The 27156-nt window shown below is 37.0% G+C and overlaps 1 protein-coding gene across 1 annotated transcript in view; it reads left to right on the top strand.

The window, feature by feature from the left end:
• TMTC2 (transmembrane O-mannosyltransferase targeting cadherins 2) overlaps window positions 1–27156 on the top strand; it is a gene marked incomplete at both ends in the record, with an annotated part of 369620 nt that overhangs the window by 264159 nt on the left and 78305 nt on the right. The window contains one exon of the mRNA XM_084254525.1: window positions 21588–21669. Coding sequence (XP_084110651.1) covers window positions 21588–21669 — 82 coding nt within the window. The remainder of the gene's footprint in view (window positions 1–21587; window positions 21670–27156) is intronic.

The following is a 27156-nucleotide window of genomic DNA, read 5'->3' as shown; positions in this document are numbered from 1 at the left end:
AAAGGAAGCTGATGTAGGAACAATGACCTTCCACGACTGCTCTGGGAGAAAGCTTTAATAAATCTTCTGCCATGAAGTCCTTTGTCATGAAACTATGGATATATTTCAAAAGGATTACTCTTCTCCCCTGCCATTATCAGGAATAAATTTTTCCTATGAGAACTTGGTCAAGCTCCTGGAAGTAAAGACCATGAAGTTTGACCATCAAGACTGCCTTCAAGAATTTCTCACTCCCAAGCTAGTCCCATACTTAGCCTCCAGCAAGTAGTCAAAATTACAGTTCAGTGTGCCTACCAGTTAATGACTCTATTGTCAATAGCTTTTATATCCAATAAGCAGATCCCAGCTATTATTCTCTATCTATTTATGTTTCTTTATCTCAATCTATGTTTATGTTTGTATCTATATCAGTACTTTGGAAATTGCAGGTATTGGTGGAATGTGTTATTTATGTTTCCTTACCCATGCCTTAAATCATACTGTGTATTATGTAGTAAATGCTTAATAGCTTCTCACCTCTAGAGCTGCTTATTTCAAAAACAGAAACATTTATTAAAACATACATGATCATGTAACTTGCTTTGCTTCTCCATTAGCTTTTCATCACCTAAGAGGGGATACACCTATATGAACACTTGGTTCTAGATTGCCTGCTTTCCTCTACCACTTATCAACCCAGTGACTTTGATCATCCTACTTGTCTCTGTTTCATTCCATTCATGTATAATAAAGGCAAAAATAATTCCTTGTTGTGAAAACTGTCCAGAATATCAAATGAGTTTATACATCAACATAAAGCATTTTATATGTAGAACACTGTCAGGTATGCATATTGTAAGGGCTTAGTATGTGTTAATAGCCATGAGGGCAATACCATGATTCTTATTTAGTAAAATCTTTGTCTTTGTAAAACCTGAGATGTTTATTATTTGGTCTTAGCTATCCTTGATCTTTTTCATCAGCCATTGTCCTCATAGTATTAAATGTTATTTTGTTTGTTTTTGAGGTCACCATGGTCAAGGACATTTATATATGATTCAGAGATAGATGGTCACGTCTCTTCAGGATTAAACTTCTGATGGCTCCCTAAGTATGACACATCTGATCATTCTTTGTCTTTTCCAAACATGCTGCTGCCTTGGCCTAGGATATCTTTTTTCTATCTCTACCTGCCAGCACCCTCTGCATTCACCTAATCTAATCTCTAACATTTGTTTTTGAGAAAGAGTTACTGATTCTTCCATGCAGCCCTAGTGCTTCTCTTCCAGGGTTTGTATTGCACATAAATATCAATACGACAAACTGAATGCTAATGTATTATTGTTGTTTATTTCTTAGGCAGTGATAGTAGGAGTCATGTCTCTTCATTACTGTGATCAGCTTGGTGCTTAATACAATACATCGTTATTCAATAAATGTTTATTGAATTTAATGTAGGTAAAAGAGCTCTGAAGCAGAGATTGGCCCAATTCAAATGATGTTTACAGTTAGACTATTGCACTGACACCCCAGTACTCCTTCCCACAGGGTTCATGTGTCTGTCTTTCACACTAGAATGAGAGCTAATATGTCAGTTTTGCTTATTTGGTTTTTTAGATGCTAATGGAGAATCTTACACAGCAATAGCTATTCATTAAACACATAAAGTATCCCAGTATTGCATGGTGAAGGAAAGGATGAGAGAAGGAAAAATAAGTTTGGGAGGATAAATGACCAAGAGAAAGGTTTGAACAAATTACTGATAGAAAGGGAAAATGATGATTCAAGTAGGTTAGTGTAAATATAAAATTAAGAGCTTATGTTTTTTTGTTTTTCCTTCTTTTGGTTAAAAATGTCAAGGATTGGGCCTCCATGGTGGCGCACCAGTTGAGCGCTGGGTTGCGAAGCTGCCCGCAGTCTCTACGGCGCCAGTTCTATCCCTGGCTGCTCCCCGGCCACCAGAGGAGGGTCCCACATGGTGCGCAGACCTCTCCTGCCGCCCGCTGCTCCCCTCAGCAGTGTACTTCGGTCCTTCTGCCTGCTCTGCTCCCCGCTCTGGCTCTGGTGAATTCTCTCACCCTCCTGCACTTCCCAGTGCTTGTATAAATAAATAACTAAAACTTAAAAAAAAGAAAATGTCAAGGATCTGCAGCATTTAAAAAGGGACTGAGGGCCTCCCCGGTGGTGCAGTAGGTTCAGTGCAGCACTGGGAAGCTGTCTGCTGCCTCTGCAGCACCTGTTTGATTACTGGCCGGCCAGGGAGAGTCCCACAGGGCATGGCAGACCTCTCCTGTCTCTCCCGCTGCTCCCCTCAGCAGTGTATTTTGTCAGTCTGCCTGTTCTGCTCCCGGCTGTGTCTCTGGTGAATCCTCTCACCCTCCCGCGACTCTGGCCTGTACTCCAGCTCTTGTATAAATCAAAAAAAAAAAAAAAAATCTTTAAAAAAATATAAAAATGGACTGAAAGTAAATTTAAAAGCTCAAGTAATTGGATAACAACATTTTTAAGTTTAAAATATATTTTCTTTTTTGTCTCAGTAAAAGTGATAGCATAATTTATGAATATAGAAATGCTATTAATTATTGAAAGATAGAAATGAAAACTTACAAATTGAATATAGTTATTTTTTCCATTTGATAATTTAGAGGAATGTGATCTTCTGGCTGTTTTGCTCTGATAGCCTGGAGCATAATTTCAGAAGAGTTCAAAATATAAATCATTCATTTCAGAGGGAATTTGTAGAATTTCAGAAACAGAGATAGTGATGATAATATGTATCTTTCTGACAGGTAGAACAGAGTTTGATAATTCTCTGCTATTTTATTATATATGATGTCTGCCAGCCAGGAATATTATATTTTATTATATATGCTATATATATATTATTATTTAACTATTAAAATTATCGTAATATTTATATGTTTTGCTTGAAAAATCAATCTGATGTATAAATTTGATGGGATGGAAAGCAATATGAGCTACTTTCTACAAAAACTAATTTAAGTGAATTTATACTGCTGATACTGGAAGAAATAGGTTTTTCTGCCTACAGTTTTGCTCTACTTTTGCTAAAGTTCATTTGTGATCTTCAAGAGTATTAACACAGTATCACTTGCTCAATCTGAAGCAATATTTTTGTAAATATTAAAATACCTCATGTACTAAAAGACATTTTAGTATATTTGTACTAAAAGACATTTAAGAAATCTTTATTTGGAAATTTGAGAACTATTTTTAGATATCCAAATTCCTGTGAAATTAATGGATTAGTGTTAGTATTGTAAGCCACCCACATCAAAAACAGTCACAATCCCTGAAAAAAATGAGGATGTCTTTTGTATAAAGACAGAATGATTTATTTTTATTTTTTTATTTATTTTTATTTTATTTTTTAATAGAGGCATGTTTTATTTATTTATTTGTTTGTTTGTTTGTTTTTTGTTTATATATGCACTGGGTACAGTCAGAAGTGCGGGAGGGTGAGAGAATTCACCAGAGCCAGAGCGGGGAGCAGAGCAGGCAGAAGGACCGAAGTACACTGCTGAGGGGAGCAGTGGGCGGCAGGAGAGGTCTGCGCGCCATGTGGGACCCTCCTCCGGTGGCCGGGGAGCAGCCGGGGATCGAACCGGCGTCGCAGAGGCTTCTGCAGCTTCCCAACCCAGCGCTCAACCACTGCGCCACCGGGGAGGCCCTAGAATGATTTATTTTTAAATGACCCCTGTTTAGGGACATAGACTGGCAACACCCAAACTGCCTTTTCTACGCTGTTTCTTATCCCTCAGCACAGAAGCTCTCTGCTGAAAATGAATTCCCTGTGTTTTTTGTACTCTTACTATTTCCCCTATTGCCTATTCATTATATATTTTAAAAAACATATAAACTAACACTATCATGGTCATCTGTAACCATTTGCTTTGAGAAAGGAGAGTGACAATCAGATTTATATAAAATTGTGTGTTTTTTAAAAGATTTATTTATTTATGCATACAAGAGCTGGGGTGGAGGCTAGAGGTGTGTGGGTGAGAGGATTCACTGGAGACAGGGTGGAGAACAGAACAGAAAGACTGACTGAAATACACTGCCGAGGGGAGCAGCAGGTGAGGCAGGTCTACTGCACCATGTGGTATCTCCGCGATACGTGGGTATCCGCACTGCAGAGGCTGCAGATGGCTTCACAGCTCTGCACTCAACCACCTTTGCCACCAGCTTTTTAGGAATGTTTTGCTTCTTTGAAATAGTAGGTATCTGAATGTTGCAATATAGAGAGTTCACCATGTTTTTCATTTATGTAAGATTGGTAGCTCCTTGAACCATACTAATAGCTTCAACCTGAACTTGCCAAATCATGGCAGCATCTCAAAGAGAAAGTGGACCTTTTGGAAAATACATGCTTCTAGATGGAGCAAATGTATTCTTACACTGTCACCCGTATTTATACGGGTTTTCCATTATGAATTAGAGTGGTCCTGAATACTGTGAATTCTCACTTCAGTGTTAAGCTTTGGTTTTCTCCCTGCTTTCTCTTCAAGCTCTCTTATCCCAAATGTAAATTTTATCTACAATATTCTAAGACATTCCAGAACACGAGACAATTTGATGGACAGCTAAGTAATTTGGATCTTAAAATTCTTCTTTTGGTTTGTGTTACAAGGGTGCTATTTTAAATCCATGAAAAATTATCTTCTATTTCCATGACTTATCTTTGGGTAAACAGATTTAGGTAAGAAGTGAAGTAACTTTTTCTCTGAGTGCTTATATTGCTGTGTTTTAAAATACATATTTATCTCCTTTAACTCGTTTAAAATGCTATACATAGATATTGTACTGTCTTATATCAGGAGGCATCAATGTTATCAGCAGGTATCATTCTTATCCCTGTAAGGTACTGAATTTCTGAAGACATCATACAACTTGCCCATGTAATCCAGTTACTTTAGTATCAACCTTAAAGAGTTGATCAAACTCAGTTCTACCTGATTCCCAAATCTATGTTTTTTGCCTGTATGCCAATGCTTATCTTTTTATACCATATCTATGTTTATTTTAAAATAAAACCCCTTTAATAAATCATTCAGTGATTTCATAATTTATACCCCCTATATTCAAAGTCCATTTTGTGTTTTTCATGATATGATCCATATGCCCCAAGTGTACATGCATTCCATTTTAAGAAGTCAAGTCAGTTATGTTTCTTCTCAAGTCTGCTTTATATTTATTGCAATTGTGAAGGACTGGTGTCATGTTAACTACACTGTCCTCGGGCCTCCGCTGGTGGCTCAGGCGATTGAACGCAGTGCTGTGAAACTGTGCTGTCCACAGCCTCTGCAGCCCCAGTTCCATTCCCACCTGCCGGGGAGGCTCCCACATGGCCCAACAGACCTCTCCTGTCTCACCAGCTGCTCCCCTCAGCAGTGTATTTCGTCAGTCTGCCTGTTCTGCACCCCGCTCTTTATCTGGTGAATCCTCTCACCCTCCTGTGCATCTGGCCTATACCCTGGTTCTTGTATAAATAAATCAGTCTTTTAAAAAAAAAAAAAAAAACTACACTATCCTCTTAGAGATCTTTGCATCACTTTGGTAAAAATGCTCGTACGATTGGGAGTATCTACTTAGTCTCTCTTGGATCTCACAGATAAACCTGCCAACTCAGATGTCAATATAACTACAGAATGTGTTGAAGGCAATTTGGGAGGTTGATGGTTAGTGAATCCTGTGAGGCTTCATCTCACATTTTTCCTACCATGGTCCCAAGGGTCTGAAATGTTGACAGTGATAATTTAGCCCTAAGCAGAGCTACTATTAAATTGTCTAGAGGCAAAGAAGCTCAGACTTCCTCTTCTCCATCTCTGAGTCACCTCTGTACTCACTTTTCTCCTATTAGTGACCCACTCATTTTTGTGTGATACTACACATTTTTCTTACGGTGAGAGAGAGAGAGAGAAAAATAATTTTGTGTGTGTGTGTGTATGCTTCACACACTTGTGTGTATCAGCAGGTATTATTCTTATCCCTGTAAGGTACTGAATTTCTGAAGATATTATATAACTTGCCCATTTAATCCAGTTACTTTAGTATCAACCTTGAAGAGTTTGATACTATGTGTGTGTGCTTCAACTAGCACACTGTACTGCTAGGAATTGGGAGTGATCCTGTTCAGTGATATGCTTGTCATATGCATATATATATATATACACACACACACACATTCACTCCACTGGTAACATGCCAGCCTTTGACCATTTGCTGTGTATGTGTGTATTTCTCCTTTCTTCTTACTTCAAGGTTCTTGTAATCTTATATGCTACCCCTAGTCTCTTCACAACTCAAACAATTGCGTTTTGCACTAAAATGTACTGTTTCCTACAGACAATTCTTTTTAAGTCACAGAAGAATACTATTAACAGAAGGTGACTCAAGAATAATGAACCTGACAAAAAGTAAAAATTTGGTCAATTTAGTTATTCACTAACCTTATTTTGACCAAGAGATGTGGTAGTTGGTATCAAATTAATCTTTGTAAACTATAGATTTTTTTTTACGGTGTTAAAATATGGAGGAATATCTCCATTAGACTGACTTTCTAAATTATTTCCTTAATTTGGATCTTGTAAAGAGAACTTTTGAGCCACCAGCACTTGGACTGACTAGATACTCAGTTGTCTTGGTGGCTGGCCAACTTTCCCTCCATCTGTGAGCTGAAGCTCGCCACCTCCTTCTTGCAACCTCCCTGATCCTTCAGGCAGAATAGATGCTTGGGTCTCTGTTTTCTCCTTATGTTCTATGCATATGTCTAGCAAGAGCCCTTTTAGGTATTACTTTGCAATTGGAACAGGCCTCCTTTCAGAGTCCCCATGACATTACTCAGTCCACACAAGTGGAAGTTATTTTATCCTCACCTATCTGGGCCTCACAGAGTGCAGGGCACGTAGGAGAAACACAACGAGGGCGGATGGAGGGATGAATACAGGAGCAAATAGGTAAACCCTTACTCTAGAAAGCTTGCTTTTAAATAGCATAATGATTACTGGTAGTCAACTTCTGGAACAAAACTATAATATAATAGCACAAGCTGTGAAAACCAGATTGTCTCTGTTTGAACCTGATTTCTGCCAAATCAAGCTTTTGTTCCTTAGGTAAAGTACTTAACCTCACTATAGCCTCACTTTCTAATTTTGTAAAATGGATAATAGTAGCATCTCAAGTGTTTTGTGAGGATTTAATGTGACAACACACACCAAGTCTTGGAGGCAGAACCTGGCACATAGTAAACTTCTCTGTTCTGCTTCTTACAATCTACAAAGAGAAAGTAAAACTGCAATGTGCTAGGATGCAGACTGTTTCAAAAATGTGTTTGGGGAAAGCAGAGAAGATAAATGGAAATTCAGTTATGCTTGATAAATATCCCATGGTCTTGTGCTCTGAAAGGATGTCTTTGTTAGTGCCCTTTTGTCTGGAACAAGCAGGGGAAAGAAAGCTCAAGTCACAGTGGACCTCTCTGATGCTACTAATGGGGCCCAATTGTTTAATCTGGTGGGGCATTTGCATGTAATAACAGCCATTATTTAGCTCATCCAATTTAGGTGAATGCTTATGAGAGGTAAATAAAAGTTAGGGTAACTATAGAATATTTGGCTAAATCAGAAAAGGGATTATATTATAATTATTTTGAAGAGTGGGCATAAGCAGAACCATTTCATGCAAGTGTAGTTACTTAGAAGCACAGTACACACTTTAGGCAAAAATATAGCCTGGTTGCTGTAAAAACCTTTCTATTATATTTTACTGGATGGACAATGTTGCCTTGAAAGTACTTTCAGAAGATGAATGAATCGTTTATCTCAACTATGCTTAGTTCCACTTGTTAGTATCTATATTACAGTTGCTTTTGTTTTCTGCAACTATCCCCAATGTTACTGTCAGCTGACTTGGCCTGAGCAAGTCTAATTCCTCTTTACTGTTGTAGACTGGAAAGTAATGTTGAAGTAAAAGAGGATGACATGAATTAAGAAATTAACTTTTCACTAATATGAGTTTTTAAGTAATGATGACTTCCTCTGAGTTGAATTCTGTTTGTTAAACAGTGAATTGTAATCAGTAGAGTTCAGTTAACCCAGGTCTTTTGATTGACAGCAAAAGAAAATGGAACCAATTCAAATGAGTGGCTTTCTTTGGTTGTTGACCTTGTTGGGATCAGAACCTGAATAGAACTCAGGTTTCTGTTATTGAATCCAGTGGTCTCTTCAGTGCCCTAGCTACATCATCAAAGAATCCTGTGTCTGAATAAATTAAATAACTCTCTATATCCTCTAGCACAAAGCTTTCTGCAAAAAAAAAAAAGTATAAAATTAGGGAATTATTTACATCTGGCTTTATCCTCTGGTGAGAGCATTTGGAATTGAGAGAGCAAGTGGCACCCTGCCAATGACAAATGGAGGCGCTGAGATTGCCTTCCCATCATCCGCTACCTTTTATGGTGTCAAGGGATTTCTTGCTCTCCTTTGTGACCCAGCTGCAAAGCAGCTGTTGTTGAGGTGCCTGTGTTTCTACTCACATAGCACAGCTTTCCTAACCATCCCCACGGGATCGAAACTTCTGCAGCAACCCTGAGTTCTTCAAGCCAAAGCTGGCTCTATGGGGACCAATCAGCACTGCCGCTTCCATGCTATATTGTTAAACAGTTTGGGATGGAGTGATCCAGTGAATACTTAGGAAGCCGGTCACGACAAGCAAGAGACACTCCTTGTACAAACAGCCCAGCTGAGTGGTTGGAATTCTGGCTAATAACTAAGACTCTGGGACTTCCTAATTGCAGTACTTTCCTAGACAGATCACACTAACTGCTATATCATCTAAAGTTTCCTATTGGAAACTGTTTTCTATGAATTTTTGGTTGCTATCTTATGACCACAGATTGTTGATGAAAATTGTACTTCATTCTTTTCCTTTTGTAGAGAGATGTTGACAACAATGTCAGTAAGGCTGCTATTTTGGGAATCTCTCAGGCCTCAAGATTTAGTTAGATTCAGCTTCTAGAAACAATGTGATAGATAGTTGAGACATTACTTTCTAAGGAGAGTATGCATTTAAGACGTGTTTACTTTCTAAGATTAATATTTTCATGCATTTATGACCACCTAGTGTGCACCTGGGTCTTGGATAAATGTTGACTAAACAATTCTACGTGTTTTACAATTAGAAAATAAATGTTAATTAGAATTCCTATGTTAAATGTCACAACAAAAGTAGGAAATCAAGTGTTGTTAGAGCATCCACAAGGAAAGAATTAAATTTAAAGAATTCTGTGCAAAATTAATTTGGCCACGGCCCTAATTGGATAGTCATCTAAGACTTTTGAAAATCAAATTGGGGGATATTTTCCCTGCTAATTTTAAATTAAGAAAAAAAATCCTAAGCATTCATTTTCATGCCCAGTTGTAATTTATATTTGGATTTTCTGTGACCTTTTCCAAAACATTTATTTTGTGTTTCATCCCCTTCTGCTGACATTGTCCTGTCCCCTTTTACTCCAAAGCCTGATGTATGGACGGAGTGATCCTCAATTGTCGCATCCATTTCCTCACCTGCACCCCCCAAATTTTCACCTCTTCTTTCCAACCACAAAGACCTGTTATTTCATAGACACACACCTTACTAAGGTTATTAGGGTTATCTCTGTCACTAAACCCAAAAGATATGTGTCAACATTTGACATAATTGACTGCTGCTATTTTCTTGAAACAGTTTTACCTTGCTGTCCGCCACTTGATTCAGCCTGATTAACAAACCACAGCTTTGACACCTCAGGTATCTCAAAGGTACCTCACATTCATTCTCAGAACTGGGCTTATATCTGACTTCCTCAAGCTGAGCTTTCCCCATATTTACCAGTTTTCCTTCAATTAAACACTCTGAGAACCTGCGGGTCATCTTTGTTACATCCATTTCCCTCATCACACCCCTCCTGTAATTCCATCTATGTCACCTAAATATCTTTCATGTCAGCCCACTAATCTTCAGCTCCATTATTACTCCCATTACTCTTTATTTGTTTTTTTTTTGTTTGTTTGTTTATAGAGGCGTGTTTTTCATTTACTTGTTTGTTTGTTTTGTTTATACATGCACTGGGTACAGTCAGAAGCGCGGGAGGGTGAGAGAATTCACCAGAGCCTGAGCGGGGAGCAGAACAAGCAGAAGGACCGAAGTACACTGCTGAGGGAAGCAGCAGGCTGCAGGAGAGGTCTGCACGCCATGCAGGACTCTCCTCCGGTGGCCGGGGAGCAGCCGGGGATCGAACCGGTGCTGCAGAGGCCGCAGGCAGCTTCGCAACCCAGCGCTCAACCGCTGCGCCACCAGGGAGGCCCTCCCATCACTCTTTAGAAGCCTCATCTACCTTTATTCCTTCTGTCCCCATTCCAGCCCTGAGATACACATGGCCCTGAGAGTGACATTTAGAAAACAGATGATGGATTCTTTTGTACAACCTGTAAGTCAGGTGTGCTCTGCTCTTCCTTGCTCACTGCTGCTCTTCTCTCTTCTTACTCACCCTGGGATCCAGTAATGTTTCTGTGTCCTAGAAATTTTACATTTTCATTGCCTCTACTTAGAATAATTTCTTCATCTCTCCTTCAACTACTTAATCATCCAGATCTTTCAGATTTTCTGAGCTGGGAGCATTCCCTTTGGAAACCTCCCTGAGTCCTTCCCAATGTAAAGCTAAGCGCTCTGAGTACAACTCACAGGCCTTGTTTCTCTCCACTCCCGAGAGCCACCATTTTAGAAACATCACTGCATAGGAGCTGTATCTCTGCCTCTTCATCATTTTCATCCTAGTGTTAGGCACATGTTAGGTAATCAATCAGCATGTGCTAAATTAAGAAGATCAATGGATGAGCATCCCTGTGGTGCAGGGGTTAAAGTCTCAGCACAATCAAGCTATCTCCATCCACTGCCACCTGAGTTCGATTCCTGGCCAGGGAGGTGACCCACATGGCACAGCAGACCTCTCCTATCTTGCCTGCTGCTCCCCTCTGCTGTGTATTTCAGTAGATCTGCCTGTTCTGCTCCCCACTCTGTCTCTGGTGAATCCTTTCACCCCCACACACACCTCTGGCCTACACCCCAGTTTTTGTATGCATAAATAAATAAAATAAATCTTTTAAAAAATCAATTTCTGAAAAAAAAAAGAAAATGAACAAATATGATGAATTGCTAAAAGTTTATGCTTTTATTTTATAAAACATATTTTTCTGTTTGGCTTGTGATTCAAAGATAAACTACACACATTATTCTAAAGTTGAAAAGTAGCCAATTATTTTAATACTTAAAATGCTTTGCATAATTTTAAAGTAAAATTTTAGAACACTTTACATGCAATTCAATTATAAATTTGATTCAAACAAAATTACTGCTTTCATCACATCTTCCTCCAAACACATTAATAAATTATCTGAATATTGTTCTTATCAACTGAGATTATTAATGGAGAAGACATATGGTGAGATGTTGGTTTAACTTGCCTTTGAACTTAGGATAGCAGCCTCAGTGTAACAGCGTAAATAATTTGCCCAGATGGAGTTTAGGATTTAGTTGTATCCTATCAAATTAATTATCTCCCATTGAAATGTTATTATGGTATGTGTGGATGACCTCTTTAAGCTTGAAGGGAAAATATACAAGTGAACAGATGTAGAAAGGAAATGAAAACTTGTAATACAGCAGGAAATCTGAGTGAACCAAACATATTTAGTTATGTAATAACTTAGAAATTACATATTTGGTATTTATATCTTAAGATCTAACTTTTTACTTATAATATCAAAGCTATGTAGAAAGTAACAGTTAAGTTTGAATTTCTTAAATTATCAAATATTAAAGGCAAATTACTTAACATTTTAAATAGTTATTTTAAATGGTTCTGTACATTTACATTTTATAATGCCTTTTAAATATATTTTTCTCTAATTGAAAACTAATTAAACTGTAAATTCCGCCCCCCCCCCCCTTTTTTTTTGCATTCTTTTACTTTCTTCTCCTGCAAGGTGATATTTTTCTTCCCAAAGTTTGGGTGAAACCACTTATATGGCCAGCCTTTCTGAATTATTCTTTGATAACTCTCTTGCTGTAGCATCTCAGTCAAATAGAACTAATTATTCTACTACATATGTGACTTCCTAGCTGTACGTGTTCCAATTTAATCTTTCCCACATGAATAAGTAACTGTATTCACCTACGGGCCACAAGCCACAAACTACAGCGTCATCTGTGACTGTTGTTTTTGTATGCTGCCCATATCCATCAATCACATTATCTTCAAGAGATTTTAAATTTAACCACTTCTCACCACTTCACTGTTGTCTCCCTAGTACTAACATTGGAGTATTAACAACCTCCTAAGTGTTCTCCTTATTTCCTCTTCTGCATTTGCCACAGTCAGTTTTCCACTCAAAATATAGTTTCTGTTAAAATGTAAGTAAGAAAATTCTGTACCTTTATTCAAAATCCTCCATGGTGTTCCTTTCTACTTCAGTGCACTTCTAGTGCTTACTTCAGAGGCTTATACACCAAATTCAAATGGTGCAGAGTATTAAGCATGGTACCTGCATAAGAATGACACACAAATCATTCCATGTTTTGTGCATTTCCCAGATGTTGTTTAACCCTTACTGGCTAGAGCAAGGAAATGGTATGAGTCAAAACAATGTGTGACATCTTATATTAAAACTGTGATTTTTCACTATGAAAAAAATCAATTCCAGACTCCTTAAAGTGTCCAGACCTTCATGATCTAGTCCCTCCTGTCTCTCACACTCATTTCCTACAATTCATTGCAGAATTTACTCCATTGCCACTATATTGATTTTCTTGTTAGGTCCTGCAACCCCAGATATTACAGATTATTACATGCATGCTTACACCCTTTATTTAGGTCACTTCTCAGATGTCACTAAAGGTCTTTCTTGACTATGTATTGAGCATCACCAACCCTATCGCCTGTTCTGTTCTGTTCTGCTTTCTCCTTTTACACTGCAAATATTAAAGATAAGCTGATACTGTTAATTACTCCTGTGTAAACTGTCCACTCCACCACTAGAATGTGAACTGAAGAGGCAGGAACTTTGTGTTGATCACCAAAACCTAGAACATATAGGAAGAAATTAATATATTTCTATAAGGGAATTGTCACATCTCTGAAGCCTTTTTTCCCTTTTCAGTAGACCCAGTTGTATAGCATTCTCATGGTACTTTAATACATCACTACCTTTTAACAGGCTACTCTAGATGTGTACTTCTCATCAGTCTATAAATACCATGGGACCAACTCCTTTGAAATTTCACCAGTAAAATGAACAAGTGATACAGGTAGTCTCCTTATAAAGATGTTCTTTCAGTTTAAAAAAAAATATTTAGCATCCAAACTACAATTTGCAGCCTGTTATTTCATTTAACTATGGATCATGAAGATCTCTTGCAGCTTAAATAATTTTCTACAAAATTTATATTTTATTTTTTTAATAATTTTATTTTTATATTCCCCATACAATTGCAACCCCCTTATTTTGACCCCAATCCCTCCCCTCCCACCCCCTAACCCCCATAGAGTGTCTCTGGTTCATAGTTTTTTGTTGATTTTGATAAAAATTTACAGATATATAGTATTTCATTGAAATGTCACCAAAGTGTATCAATGATTGGAAGGCTTTATATACATGCCAGTTTCTTTCCCAGGAAGATCACATCACATTTAACTATATTTTAACTATGTGTTCCAGGAGTTCCTACTTTTATAAATTCTTAGTAATATTGCATTCCCTAGTAATGGGGAAACTTCATGAAGAGATGAATAATCACATTGCAATATATTTACATTTTAGGTAAGTTGAACATTGAGCAAGTTTAACATGATTGGTAGCCTTATTGTGTCATATTTTTTAAAGCTTTCCAGAAAAAACATTCTTTCCCCCCTCAACAAAATGAATGTCGTGGGTCTCCCCAGTGGCGCAGCGGTTGAGCGCTGGGTTGCGAAGCTGCCCGCAGCCTCTGCGGCGCCGGTTCGCTCCCCGGCTGCTCCCCGGCCACGGGAGGAGGGTCCCACATGGCGCGCAGACCTCTCCTGCCGCCCGCTGCTCCCCTCAGCAGTGTACTTCAGTCCTTCTGCCTGCTCTGCTCCCCGCTCTGGCTCTGGTGAATTCTCTCACCCTCCCGCGCTTCTGACTGTACCCAGTGCATGTATAAACAAACAAACAAACAAATAAATAAATGAAAATACATTCCTCTTTAAAAAAAAATGAATGTCGTAGTCATATTTTATGTGTCTGATACTTTGATCTAGGAAATAACTTTGGTGGTAATGAGATAAAGTATCTTATCATAAAAGTTATTATTGCTCCTGCCCCTTCATTTGGCCTCTAATTAAGGTGAACACTGGTTAATAATATGTTAATTCTAGTTAGTAATAAATGACTTAGGAATATAAGAAATTGCTTGATATAAATCATTCTGGCTTGTAAGTTGAACTGTAAGCTGCTTTTAATGATTTTTTTTCTTTTGAATAAGAAAGACTTTTATATAATGAAGATACTTCACATATAAACACTGTGATGTTAAAATATATTGTCAGATAATGCCCTCTTATTTGTAAAGTGGTCATCATAAATTAATTTTTCAAGGCTCTTCATTTACTTTACCTTATGTGTTCATTAAACTATAATGCATGTTCAAACAACACATTTACCAAGCTACATGTGTGGCTTTGGACCTGTTTTATTGGCTGCTTCCCTTACTTACTGTCAACATAGATAATACACTTGAATGTAAAATGAAGATGTGATTTTCATTAGTTGTGAAAAATTACTGACATTCATTACTGTCAAAATTACCAGAGTAAGCATTAATGTATGGAAGTGACTGCTATATATACAATGACAGAAAGAGACATTTATTTTACCAAAGTTAGCACAGCCCCAAATAAGCAGTAGAGCCACTGAAGGGAAATCCGCTGTTCTTTGTAACATCTTCATTGGTATTCCTACCAATGTGAAGATAAAGGTAGTTCCTGGTTAGGAGATAAATATTTGATTGAGATTTGTATTTGAGCCAGTTCTGAGAACCTTTTTATAGTTTTATACATCTTAGTTTATGTGACAGTTTCTAGATGTGAATTGGAGAAATTGCAGCTTTGTTCACAGCTCTGTGCTTTACTGAAACCATATTAACATGTAAACTAAATAACTATGAGGTAACTATAAGCTATTAAATTATATATATAAAGAAAAGGTAGCCTGTTTATTGACAGGTTATTATATTTATAGAACATTAAGATGGCTATAGAAAGAAGTTAGTCTGAGAGGAGTAATCGAGATTTTAGACCAAGATCAGTACATTACTCTGTTTCTGTCTCTCTGTCTCTGTCTCTGTCTCTGTCTCTCTCTCTCTCTCTCTCCCTCCGTCACACACTCACACACATTCATAATGCAATGCAGCAATGCAAAGTCTTGCTATTTTCTCTTGACAGTCAGTAAAATAGCAATTGTAGGCACAATGTGTGTGGGGTGATTGATATAATGAGTACTTTGGTATTAAAAATTAAGTACAAAATTTTGTGTGGAGGGCCTCCCTGGTGGCACAGGCGTTTGACCGCCGCACTGAGAAGTTGTCCACAGCCTTTGCTATGTGGGTTTGATCCTGGCCAGCTGGTGAGAATCCCACATGGCGGGGCAGACCTCTCCTGCCTGGCCCGCTGTTCCCCTCAGCAGTGTATTTTGTCAGTCTGCCTGTTCTGTTCCCCGCTCTGTCTCTGATGAATCCACTCACCCTCCCAAGTATCTGGCCTGTACCCCGACTCTTGTATAAATAAATCTTATTTTTTTTTAAATTTGGTGTGGAGTTTAGTTTTTAAAATGAAGCATTAAACTGAAGTTAAAATAGTATAATTCTCCGTTATATTTTACATTCCTGCCTGCTGTTTTAAGTGAGTTCCAGGCATGTTTGGGAGGAAATATGTGCGTGTATTTGTGTTTGTATGATTGTATGTAAAAAAAAAATCTGTATTTGTATATTAGTTGGAAAAGGTGTGGATTAACCATCAAAAGAGATATTGCTTGCCTTACATAGCCACTTAAGTGGGCATCTGTATCACTGAGAGTAGCATCCATTGTAATTAGAAAACAAAATAAATTAGCTGACAGTGAACACATGCTGTAGAATAAACTTTACTGAATATTTATCTTACACGTACATGTTTTATTGCTATCAATCACAAGAAGACCTGAAGAGTCTAGTCTTGGTTGAGAGTGGTTTTATTCATGTGTTTAAATATAATCTTGATTGTTTAATACTCAGCACAGTGCTACAAATACTACAGTGATATAAGTTTATGGATAAAATCAAAACCCTAATCCCCAGGTACTAATGCAGACCTTAGCCAGGACAATGTCTCTGTCCTGGTTCTAGTCAGTTGTTCTTACTTCTTATCTTGCTCATTCTTCCCGTTGAGCCCATAGTCATTTGTGCTTCTTATAGTTCATCTGGTTAATTCTTTGTATCAGCACTGAAGTACTAGCTGCAGGGAATCTCTAATCTAGAATTGTTCAAAGTTCTGATGTTGAAAATAGTACTTGCCAAGTGTTTCTGTGGCTCTGTTTTTTATGTCCTTGACTTCCTAATCTTTTACACTATTGCTTTTTGCTTCTGTATACTGGATTTTGCTATTTTAACTGACTGGTGTATCGGTACAAGATCTGTCAAGTACAAACTGTAAATTCTTAACTAGAATGAGAAATACAATTTTACTTGACTACATTATTTTATATATGAAAACACCGGGTTTAATGTGTTAGAATTCAAGTTTTACGACTTGACTTAAAAGTAATCATATCATCAATGATTGTATCATCAATTAAAAGGAAAGGGAGGGACCCCCCCTGTTGGCACAAGGGGTTAAGACGCAACCTGTGAAGCTGTCAGCAGACTGTAGCACAAATTCGATCCCCCAGCTGGACAGGGAACAACCCACATGGCACAGCAGACCTCTCCTGACTTGCCCGCTGCTCCCCTCAGCAGTGTACCTCAGTCAATCTTCCTGTTCTGTTCCCCACTCTGTCTCTGGTGAATCCTCTTAGCCCCCCCCCACATACACTTCTGGCCTGTACCCCAGCTCTTGTATGCATAAATAAATAAAATCTTTAAAAAATAAATAAAAGGGAAATTTTTAGAATTGTTATAGAAAGCTTGATTTAAAATTGGGACTTCAACTGAGGTCTGAAATATAAATTGCATATAAATGAATAAAAGAATGAATAACATTACAGCCCAGGAGAAATAATTAGGGGAAGACAAAGGAGCTATAAGGGAAATTGGCCTCATAAGGTATAGGAATTTATCCAAGAAGATTTGAGCTAAATGGTGGAAGAATCTGAAAATTAGAGTGATTATTAAATAGAATGAGTGGAAACAAGGAGTTATTAAAATATTTTTGAACAAGGGTACCATATAAAAACAATCCCGTTTAAGGAACATTAATCTGTGAAAATGAAATTCAGTAAGCCAGGAAATCTGACATCTTTTGTAGCACTCTAAATGTGAATGTGGAATTTATTGGGGGGTAGGGAAATGTTACAAATGAGACATTTTAGAGGAAAATTGTGAAATTTAGCTTGTACCATGACTTGAAGTTCTGAAAAGGATTTTTGAATTTCCGTAGTTGGGAACCAGACATTAGCATTGAAGTTGGAAGGAAGAATTCTTTTGAGGAATTAGAAGGATGAAAAAATCAAAGCATGCTGGAGCTTTATATGCCAGATCTGAAACTAGTTATTTTCCATTTGACTTGTGATTTTCTTAGCAACCATTCAAAATTGATATTAATTATATTCATTTTTCCAAGTGAGGAAAGAGACAAAGATATTCAAGTCACACAGTTAAATAAGCATAGGGAAAAAGATTCAAACACTGTCTGTCGCTAGGACACTTGCCTCAGTGCTAATTGGAGACATTGTTTGCCCACAGTTCTCTGTGACTAATTCCCTCACATAATGGGTTGTATGTTCATTATGCACCTCCCGCAACTGGGACTTGAGGACTACTGCTCTGTTCTGTTTATGGTTATATTTCTAGTACTTAGAACTCTGCAAGGCAAATGGTAAATATTCAATAAATAATTTTTTAAAGATTTATTTATTTACATACAAGAGCCAGGCATACAAGAGCCAGGGCACAGACCAGAGGTGTGGGGGGTGAGAGGATTCACCAGAGACAGAGTGGGGAACAGAACAGGCAGACTGACTGAAATACACTGCTAAGGGGAGCAGTGGGCAAGACAGGAGAGGTCTGCCTTGCCATGTGGGTTGCCCCCTGGCCAGCCGGGGATCAAACCCGTGCTGCAGAGGCTGTGGATTGTTTTATAGTGCAGCACTCAACCCCCTGTGCCACCAGGGAGACCCAATAAATAATTTTTAATCTACAAAATAAAGGAAGAGGGAAATAAACCACAGAGCTGACACTAGAAACAGAGCCTTTCAACTCACATTTCTTTATTTATCAAAATCAACCACAGTCTATTTTTTGGGTTGTTTGAACCACTGCAGGTCCAGACTTCCCAACTAATCTACCAAATGAGTAATGGTGCTTGGTATGAGGAGTCTGTGTAACCAGTGGCTACTCCCCAATGCTTGTTGGTAGAAAATACTGACATAATCTAATAGACACCAGGATCAACCTGCTGAGAAATGACTTATCCACTTTCTTTACTGCCATTCCTCTACAACAACATAGTGAAAGAGTGAACTTGATGAAACATAGTGTTACCTTCCTCCTACCCGTACTAGGCCCCAGTAATGCATGTGTTTGTTTGCCTTGTGCATTTGGTTGACTTAGAATCCTCTTGTGAGGATATTATTTTCCCCATTATTTTGACTCTTGACTAAATAAAAAGTGGTCGAAGCAGAAAGATGTGTCTTTGCATGGTGGTTTAGTACTCCCCTCTCAAAAAGAATGTTCTGGCCATTGTGTTCATTTTGCATCTAGCATATGATGGAACTCATTACCTTTAATAACCTGGTCCACTGAGCAATAACCTGGTCCTTGAGTTCTGATGTATGTTTTTAATGCTACATACTATTGTTTTGTTAATGGACTATGCGCAGAATTTTACCATCCTGCTTGCTATGACATTGATAAATGAGCCATTTACTTCTCTTCTACCCTTAAAAACTGAAGTAGAAGAAAGTTCACAGATTCTTTCTATCTTTGTATATAACATTTGTATAGACTTTATGGATGACAGCTTTGTTTTGCATTTTCTTTTATTATCTTCTCCAAGGCCTGTGTATTTAGTTTTCCAGTAGTGATTTAAAAGCTGACCATGTGTTTTTGAGGATCTATATATATATGTGTGTGTGTGTGTGTGTGTGTGTGTGTGTGTGTGTGTATACACACACACATTTATATACATATAACCAATCTACCAACAACCAAATTTACCATATATATATATATATATATAGACACACACATATTTTATAAACACGCATAAGACAAAACTTACTGTCAGCTCTGCATACTATATATGTATGTATATATGTATATATAAAATAATAGATACCCTTTTCAAATTTATAATATATCTAAGTACTTCATGTGTATTGTTTCAGTTAACTCAATAATCTTATGTGATATTATCCCCTTAGAAATAGCACACTTTATTTCAGAGAACTTTGATTTTCAAATTAAGTGATTGAAAGTACAGCAACTTCTTATATAGGCCCGCACCTCTACCATCTACATAGATTCTCCATTATTATCAATTTCTCTTAATGTTGTACATTTGTTATAGTTGATAATCTAATACTACACAATATTATTAAAGACCCTAGTTTACATTAGGATTCACTCATTGTGTTATATGTCTGATGGATTTTGACAAATGGGTAGTGATACGTACCCAATATTACAGTATCGTACAGATAGTTTCAATAGCCCTGCAAATCCCTTGTTCTCTACCTATTCTCTTTTCTAATAGAGAAAATACAATTAAGAGACAAAATAATTTTCCAAGGGTCACATTGCAACCTGTGTGTGGGAGCTGTTTTGCCTGCTTAGAATCTGTGCTGTCAATTCAAATGTCTCATATGTCAGACTGCCTAGTTTATATTACAGTTATTTAATCACTTAGGGAATACTAACTTGGTAAGGTTCATGCTGAACTTTAACTAACTTCATGAAAGTATGATGTGTGAGAAGCATTTTCCCTGTGCTTGCTTTTCTTTTTTCCATTGAAGTTAAAATGCTGTGAGAAATATTGCAGGGGACTTAAAATTTTTAATGACTGGATATTTGATAAGACTTGGAAATTAAACACTAGTTATTAACTAGCATAGCATTATTAATGCAAAAGGAAAAATGAAAAAGTCTGTTGACTGATAATTTGATTATTACTTACAGGTAACAAAGGTTGTAGGACTAAATTCTACCTGCTAGGATAACGGGTGAATATCGATATAGTGACACTATTTTTAAAAGTGAGCAAATGAAGTAAATGAAGCAGATTTATGGAGGAATAGGTTAGGTTACATGGAGAATTGGCTATTAAGTTAATTATGTACCTCTATCTTTGGAAGATTTATCTCCATAACAATGTTTTTAAAAATAAATGTGAAAAAAAGGAAAAACATCACCTGAAATGCATGTAGTAGACAGTTATATAAGTTAGAAGGAACCGGCCAATAAGGTTGTTTCCCTTTTCTGTGGACCAACGCTTCAGGACACCACTCAATGACTTGCTACCCCTTGAATTAGCATAGACCTTCATTCCCACCATGCCAGACATGACAGTAGTGCTCCAGGAAAACTTTCTTGTTCCTACCTCCTATCTTGCGCCCCCTCTACCAATGGTTCCAAAGCAATAACTAGATAAAAAATGTATAATTTTAGGATCTGCCTTTATTATATTTTGTGAAGAACCTATATATTGCAATACAATACAAAAGCCTTTCCCCCCAATTTTGCTTATTTTCTTCTGAGGTTGATGGTAATGTTAATTAAAACTGTAGCTAGTTAAATCCAGGTTAAATCCTAGATTAGAAGTATTGTCATCATGATAGCTGCAAGGATAAATAGCAAATAGCTGATGTTTGAAATCCAACAATCATGACTTAGTTTCTAAATCTATAAAGTGAACAATTAGGACAAAATCATGTCCAAGGAAAAAAATGACCATAATTCTTTACAAGGAAAAAGAGGGAATTGAAGGGAGAAACTAAAAATAGAAAATGTTAATGACATTCCCTAAAAGCATTCCTTAAAACTATCTTATCTTTTTGACTTCTGTGAAACCATTTTTTCACTTTTTTTCTCTTGCTTCCTTGGCTGCTTCTCTGATCTCTTTGATGAACTCACTTTTGCCTTGTATTCTTCTAGTCTTGGTGTTTTCCAGGATTCTGACTCCAGTCTTCTCTCCTAACATATTCTCCTTTGATCATCCTTATTTACATAAAAACAAAATCACTTTTTGATGATGATTACTAAGTTGACACTGGTCTATTTCATTTGGACTCTGGAAGTGAAGAATCTCTCATGATCTGCTGCTGAATCATCCATTTTCTCTGTTTTTCAAGGGACGTAAGAGTGAGGCTGAAAAGTTCTTCTTGAAGGCTATTGAGCTGGATCCCACCAAAGGAAACTGTTACATGCATTATGGTGAGTGGTTGATAGTTTTTTCCATGTCCCTCACATTATTTTTAATGTTGATATGAGATTTAGACTTTGCCGACAAAGACCATTTTGAGGAAACTGACTTAGTTGCAGAACACTGGGCCTCCATATACTGTAGTCTTATCTTTTCATTCAAAACAGTCCTTAAAGAGGCATGTACATTATACTGTTCTTTAGTAATTTTTCTTGGAACTTCAACAGTGAAGGCATTTTCACAGTTGTGTCTTTCAAATTCAGTTTGTAGTTTAAAGGTCTCATCAGCAAAGCATCTCCATCCGTGCCTGCTGTATAGTACATAATAAAAATATTAGCTCTCTTTTCTTTCTACATGATATGGTATTGCTCATTGAATGTGTCATTTTGAAGTTTTAGAAGTTCACATTTTGGTCTCAAAATCTTGGTTTCTGGAAGATACAGATGTCCAACTTCTAAATGCCTGAGATTGGGGTCAGGGATAAACTGTAAAGGTTGTAAAAGATGTATCTCTCATTCAGTTTAGACTTGACCTTAATCAGTACAGAATGAACTTATATAACAACTCAGTAACACTGTACTCTATCATTAGTAGTGAGTCATGTGTTAAGTAAGGCAAAGTATATAGCTGGTTTGGTGTTGAGTAAGATGTGCTTATTTCCACCAGATTTGCAGTAGAATGACTTTCAAAGAGTCCCAAAGGAATTTACTTTGCTGATTGCTTTGAATACTTTGTATTCAAAAAAAAATGTTTTTTTGAATACTATTGCCTTGGATATGTTAGTTATTATCAAGCAGTAAACTTCAAGGAGGACAAAATAAAATCCTGAGAAAATAAAGATAATGTTTGTCATACTTAATCCTTCTTCCAATTTCCAGCTAGTAAAAATAAATCAGTGACAGGTTATAAGTGTGGAAAAATGGAAATAATAAAATGGAGGATTCCCCTAATTAACCACTAGTCCACTTGTTTATTTATGTTGTGTTTATATGTTTATAAATCTCGGGTTGTAATGCTTTATCTTTCCAACTTAATGCAGCATGCAATTTCACACAACTTACCACATAACCTCTCCTGATTTTGTTTCACAATGCAGTTTTATTGCTGTGTTAAGATCGCAATCAACTGATTTAAGTTTGCTGTAGAATTCATTTTATTTTTACAGGTTTTCTTATATAAAGTATTTTAAATTAGAATTTCTCATGCATACTATTTTGGACACCCCTACTGTGCATTGAAGTAGTTCCATTATTATTTCTCCTGAGGCTCAAAAGACCTCCTTAACTGTATTTTTCTTTTCCATTCTTGCTGCCTGAATTTCCTTTACCTCAAACTCATTCTATTTATTGCATCTTCAAAGTTTGTTTCCCATAATTTTATTGTATGTTTTGAGCTTTCACAACCCTTTAAACTTCATCATTGATTCAATTGAGTTGCAGTTAAATACCACTATTAATTTTAAGAATTAGTCCTCATATTCATCTTTACCTACTTCTCTTTTTTTATTATAATTATCTTTATATTACATCCTAATCCTGACATTTTTTTTGTAGTGATGGTGCTTGGGGATATTTTTCCCATAATAAATTATTTGATTTAGCTTTTTTTTTTTTAAAGATTTATTTATTTATACAAGCACTGGGTACAGTTAGAAGCATGAGGGGGTGAGAGAATTCACCAGAGCGGGGAACAGAACAGTTAGACTGACGAAATACACTGCTGAGGGGAGCAGCGGGCATGGAAGGAGAGGTCTATGCACCATGTGGGAACCTCACTGGAGGCCAGGGATCGAACTGGCGCTGCAGAGGTTGCGGGCAGCTTCGTGGCCCCAGCATTCAACCACTGTGCCACCAGGGGAGGCCCTATTTGATTTAGTTTTAGCTGAACCTACAACAATTTTTTTAATGTATTAATTATTTGGAAGACACTGATTCTTCCTAGTACTTATGAATTAAAAAAAATTTTGATGTGACCACATGCATATTAGAAGAACACTTATTTTCTGTTTTATTGAGGTAACATTGGTTTACAATACCATATATAATTTTTTTTAGATTTATTTATTTGTACAAGAACTGGGTACAGGCCATATGTGTGGGAGGGTGAGAGGATTCACCAGAGACAGAGTGGGGAACAGAACAGGTAGACTGACTGAAATATACTGCTGAGGGGAGCAACGGGCAAGACAGGAGAGGTCTGCCTCACCATGTGGGTATCTCCATGGACAGCTGGAATTGAACCTGCACTGCAGAGGCTGCAGACAGCTTCACAGTGCTGCGCTCAACCGCATGCACCACCAGGGAGGCCCAACACTGTATACAATATAGGGGAATTCAGATGTATGTTAGCATACCATATCTTCCACCAAGGCACCCATAATGCTCCACTATATACCATTGGATCTCCTTCCTTTTATTTCCTTTCTCCTTCTAGCCCTGGTAGCCTCAATTCTTCAGTCAGATTTCTAGGGTTTGTTTTGGTTTAGTTTTGTCTGTTCCTCCTCCCCCCTTTATCCCCACTTTATTTCCACATAGGAGTGAAATCATATGGCTTTTGTGTTTCTCCTTCTGACTTATTTCGCTTAGCATAGTGCCCTCCAGTTCTATCCATGTTGTCACAAATGGCAAGATTTTTTCTCTTTTTATAGTTGAGTGGTATTACATTGCATGTATGTGTATAATATATAATATATATTATGTATAATATATAATATATATTGCATATAACATAATATAATGTATTATATGTAATATACAGTATATGATATATGATATATGATATAAAATATATAATATAATATATATTATATATAATATATACCACATCAAGATATACATTTACTTGTAAAGAAGGAATGATTGTATTATTCAATATTATCTTATGAAACAATTTCAATAGTTTTACCTCAGAAAAAAATTATTTTTATTCTGAAGTGGAAAATGGAAAGAACACCAGATGAGGCATCAAAAAGGAATAGTTAAAGTATAACAATCTATAGGCAGACAGGAAGCCTGTAATTAAGTGTTCAATATTCCTTTCTCATTATGCTCAGCTTCTAAAGTTTGAATTTTTTTTTTGAGATTTATTTATTTGTGTATACAAGAGCTGGAGTGCAGATCAGAGATGCAGGGGGTGAGAGGATTCACCAGAGACAGAGTGGGGAACAGAACAGGCAGATTTACTGAAATACACTGCTAAGGGAAGCAGTGGACAAGTCAGGAGAGGTCTGCTGCGCCATCTGGGTCACCTCGCTGGCCGGGGATAGAACTCATGCTGCAGTGGCTGTTGACATCTTCACAAAGCTGCATCTTAACACCTTGTGCCATTAGGGAGACCCCAGTTTGAACATTTAAAGGAGCATTAGTGATTAAAATTTGGGGAAAATACATTTGGAAGGATTGAATTTTAGAGCTGGAATATTCTTTTAGGCCCTCTATTCTAATTATGAGATTGAAAGCTAGAGAAATTGAATTAACTTGCCAAAATTAGCTGTAGATAACTAAATTTTGGGTTCCTTTATTATAGTCACTGATTTTTCTTCTATAATATATGTTCCATTTCTGTTTACAACATTAGTAGATAGACATACAGTTAGGGAGGCAGGGAGGGAGGTAGATATGATTAATAGGCCCTTCAGTTCAGACTTTTATTTTTTTATTATTTTTTTTTATTTTTTTACATCATTGTTCATTTTTAAACAATATTTGCTTCCCCCAACCCCTCAGGTGTAGTCCCCATAGAGTTTCCTTCACCAATGCACCTGTGCACCATCATCTCAGTCCCCTGTGCTCCTCCCTCCCTTTAATCCCTCTCCCTCCTCCTCCCCAGCAGGATGTCTCTGATTTATAATTGTCGTTTTGCTTTGTTGTACTTTGTACTGTTGTTATTTTTTTTACACTGATGTCTTATTTGGTTCCCCTATATTCCTGCTGTACGTGAAACCATGTGATATTTTTCTTTTTCCTTTTGGCTTATTTCACTGAGCATAATTCCTTCCAGCTCCAACCACGTTGCTGCAAATGGCATGAGTTTATCTGTTTTGATTGCTGAATAATATTCCATGTGTATATATGCCACATCTTCTTGATCCAGTCACCTATTTTGGGGCATTTGGGTTGTTTCCAGGTTTTACCTATTGTAAATAGTGCTGCAATAAACATAGGTATACAGGTGTTCTTTTGAAACAATGTTTTTGTGCCCTCTGGGTAGATCCCTAGGAGTGGAATTGCCATGTAATACAGTAGCTCCATTTTTAGTAGACTGAGAAATCTCCAGACAGCTTTCCATAGTGGTTGGACCAGTTTGCACTCCTATCAGCAGTGTAGGAGAGTTCCTTTTTTTCACCACATCTTTGCCAACATTTGCTGTTGCTTGTTTTTTTGATATGTGCCATTCTTATTGGTGTGAGTTGGTATCTCAATGTGGTTTTGATTTGCATTTCCCTGATGATAAGGGATATTGAACATATTTTCATATGCCTGTTGGCCATTTGCATTTCCTCTTTGGAGAAAGGTCTTTTAAGTTCTTCTGCCCATTTCTTGATTTGATTGTTTGTTTTTGTTGAGTCAAGTGAGTTCTTTGTATATCTTTGTGATCAGTCCATTATCAATTGAATGGAGTGCAAAGATTTTTTCCCAGTCAGTGGAAAAACTATCACTATTTATAGACGATATGATAATATTTGTAGAGAACCCTAAAAAATCTACAGAAAAACTACTCAAAATAATCAACCAGTTCAGTAAAGTAGCAGGATACAAAATCAACACACAAAAATCAGTAGCCTTCCTCTACACAAACAAACAATCTGAAGACGAAGAAATCAGGAAAACCATCCCTTTTATAATTGAAACAAACAAAAAAATCTAATACTTAGGAATAAACCTAACAAAAGAGGTGAAAGACCTATACAAAGAAAATTACAAAACACTGTTAAATGAAATAGAAGAGGACACAAGGAAATGGAAAGATATTCCCTGCTCATGGATTAGAAGAATGAACATGATTAAAATGTCCATCCTACCAAAAGCAATATAGAGATTCAACGCTATTCCAATACATATCTCAATGACAGTTTTCAAAGAAATAGAACAAATACTGATGAAATTCATATGGAACCACAAAAAAAAACACACAAATACTCAAAGCCCTACTGATGAAAACAAAGGAGAAATGAGGTATCACACTTCCAAACTTCAAGCTATACAACAAATCCATAATAATTAGAAGTTTGGTATTGGAACAAAAACAGACACACAGACCAATGGAATTGTATAGAGAGCCCAGAAATGAAACCACACTTATATGGACAACTGATCTTTGACAATGGAGCAAAGAATATGCAGTGGAATACATTGCATTTTGTTTGTTCAGTAAAGGTGATGGGAAAACTCAGCCACCACATGCAAAAAAATGAAAGTAGACCACTACCTCTCACCATGCACAAAAATTAACTCAAAATGGATAAGAGAACTGGACATAAGACCTGAAGCCATAAAATA

The sequence above is a fragment of the Talpa europaea genome (assembly GCF_964194135.1).
Source record: "Talpa europaea genome assembly, chromosome: 15".
NCBI lineage: Eukaryota > Metazoa > Chordata > Mammalia > Eulipotyphla > Talpidae > Talpa > Talpa europaea.
The sequence above is the reverse complement of the archived record's forward strand: the minus strand, read 5'-3'. Positions and strand labels throughout refer to the sequence as shown.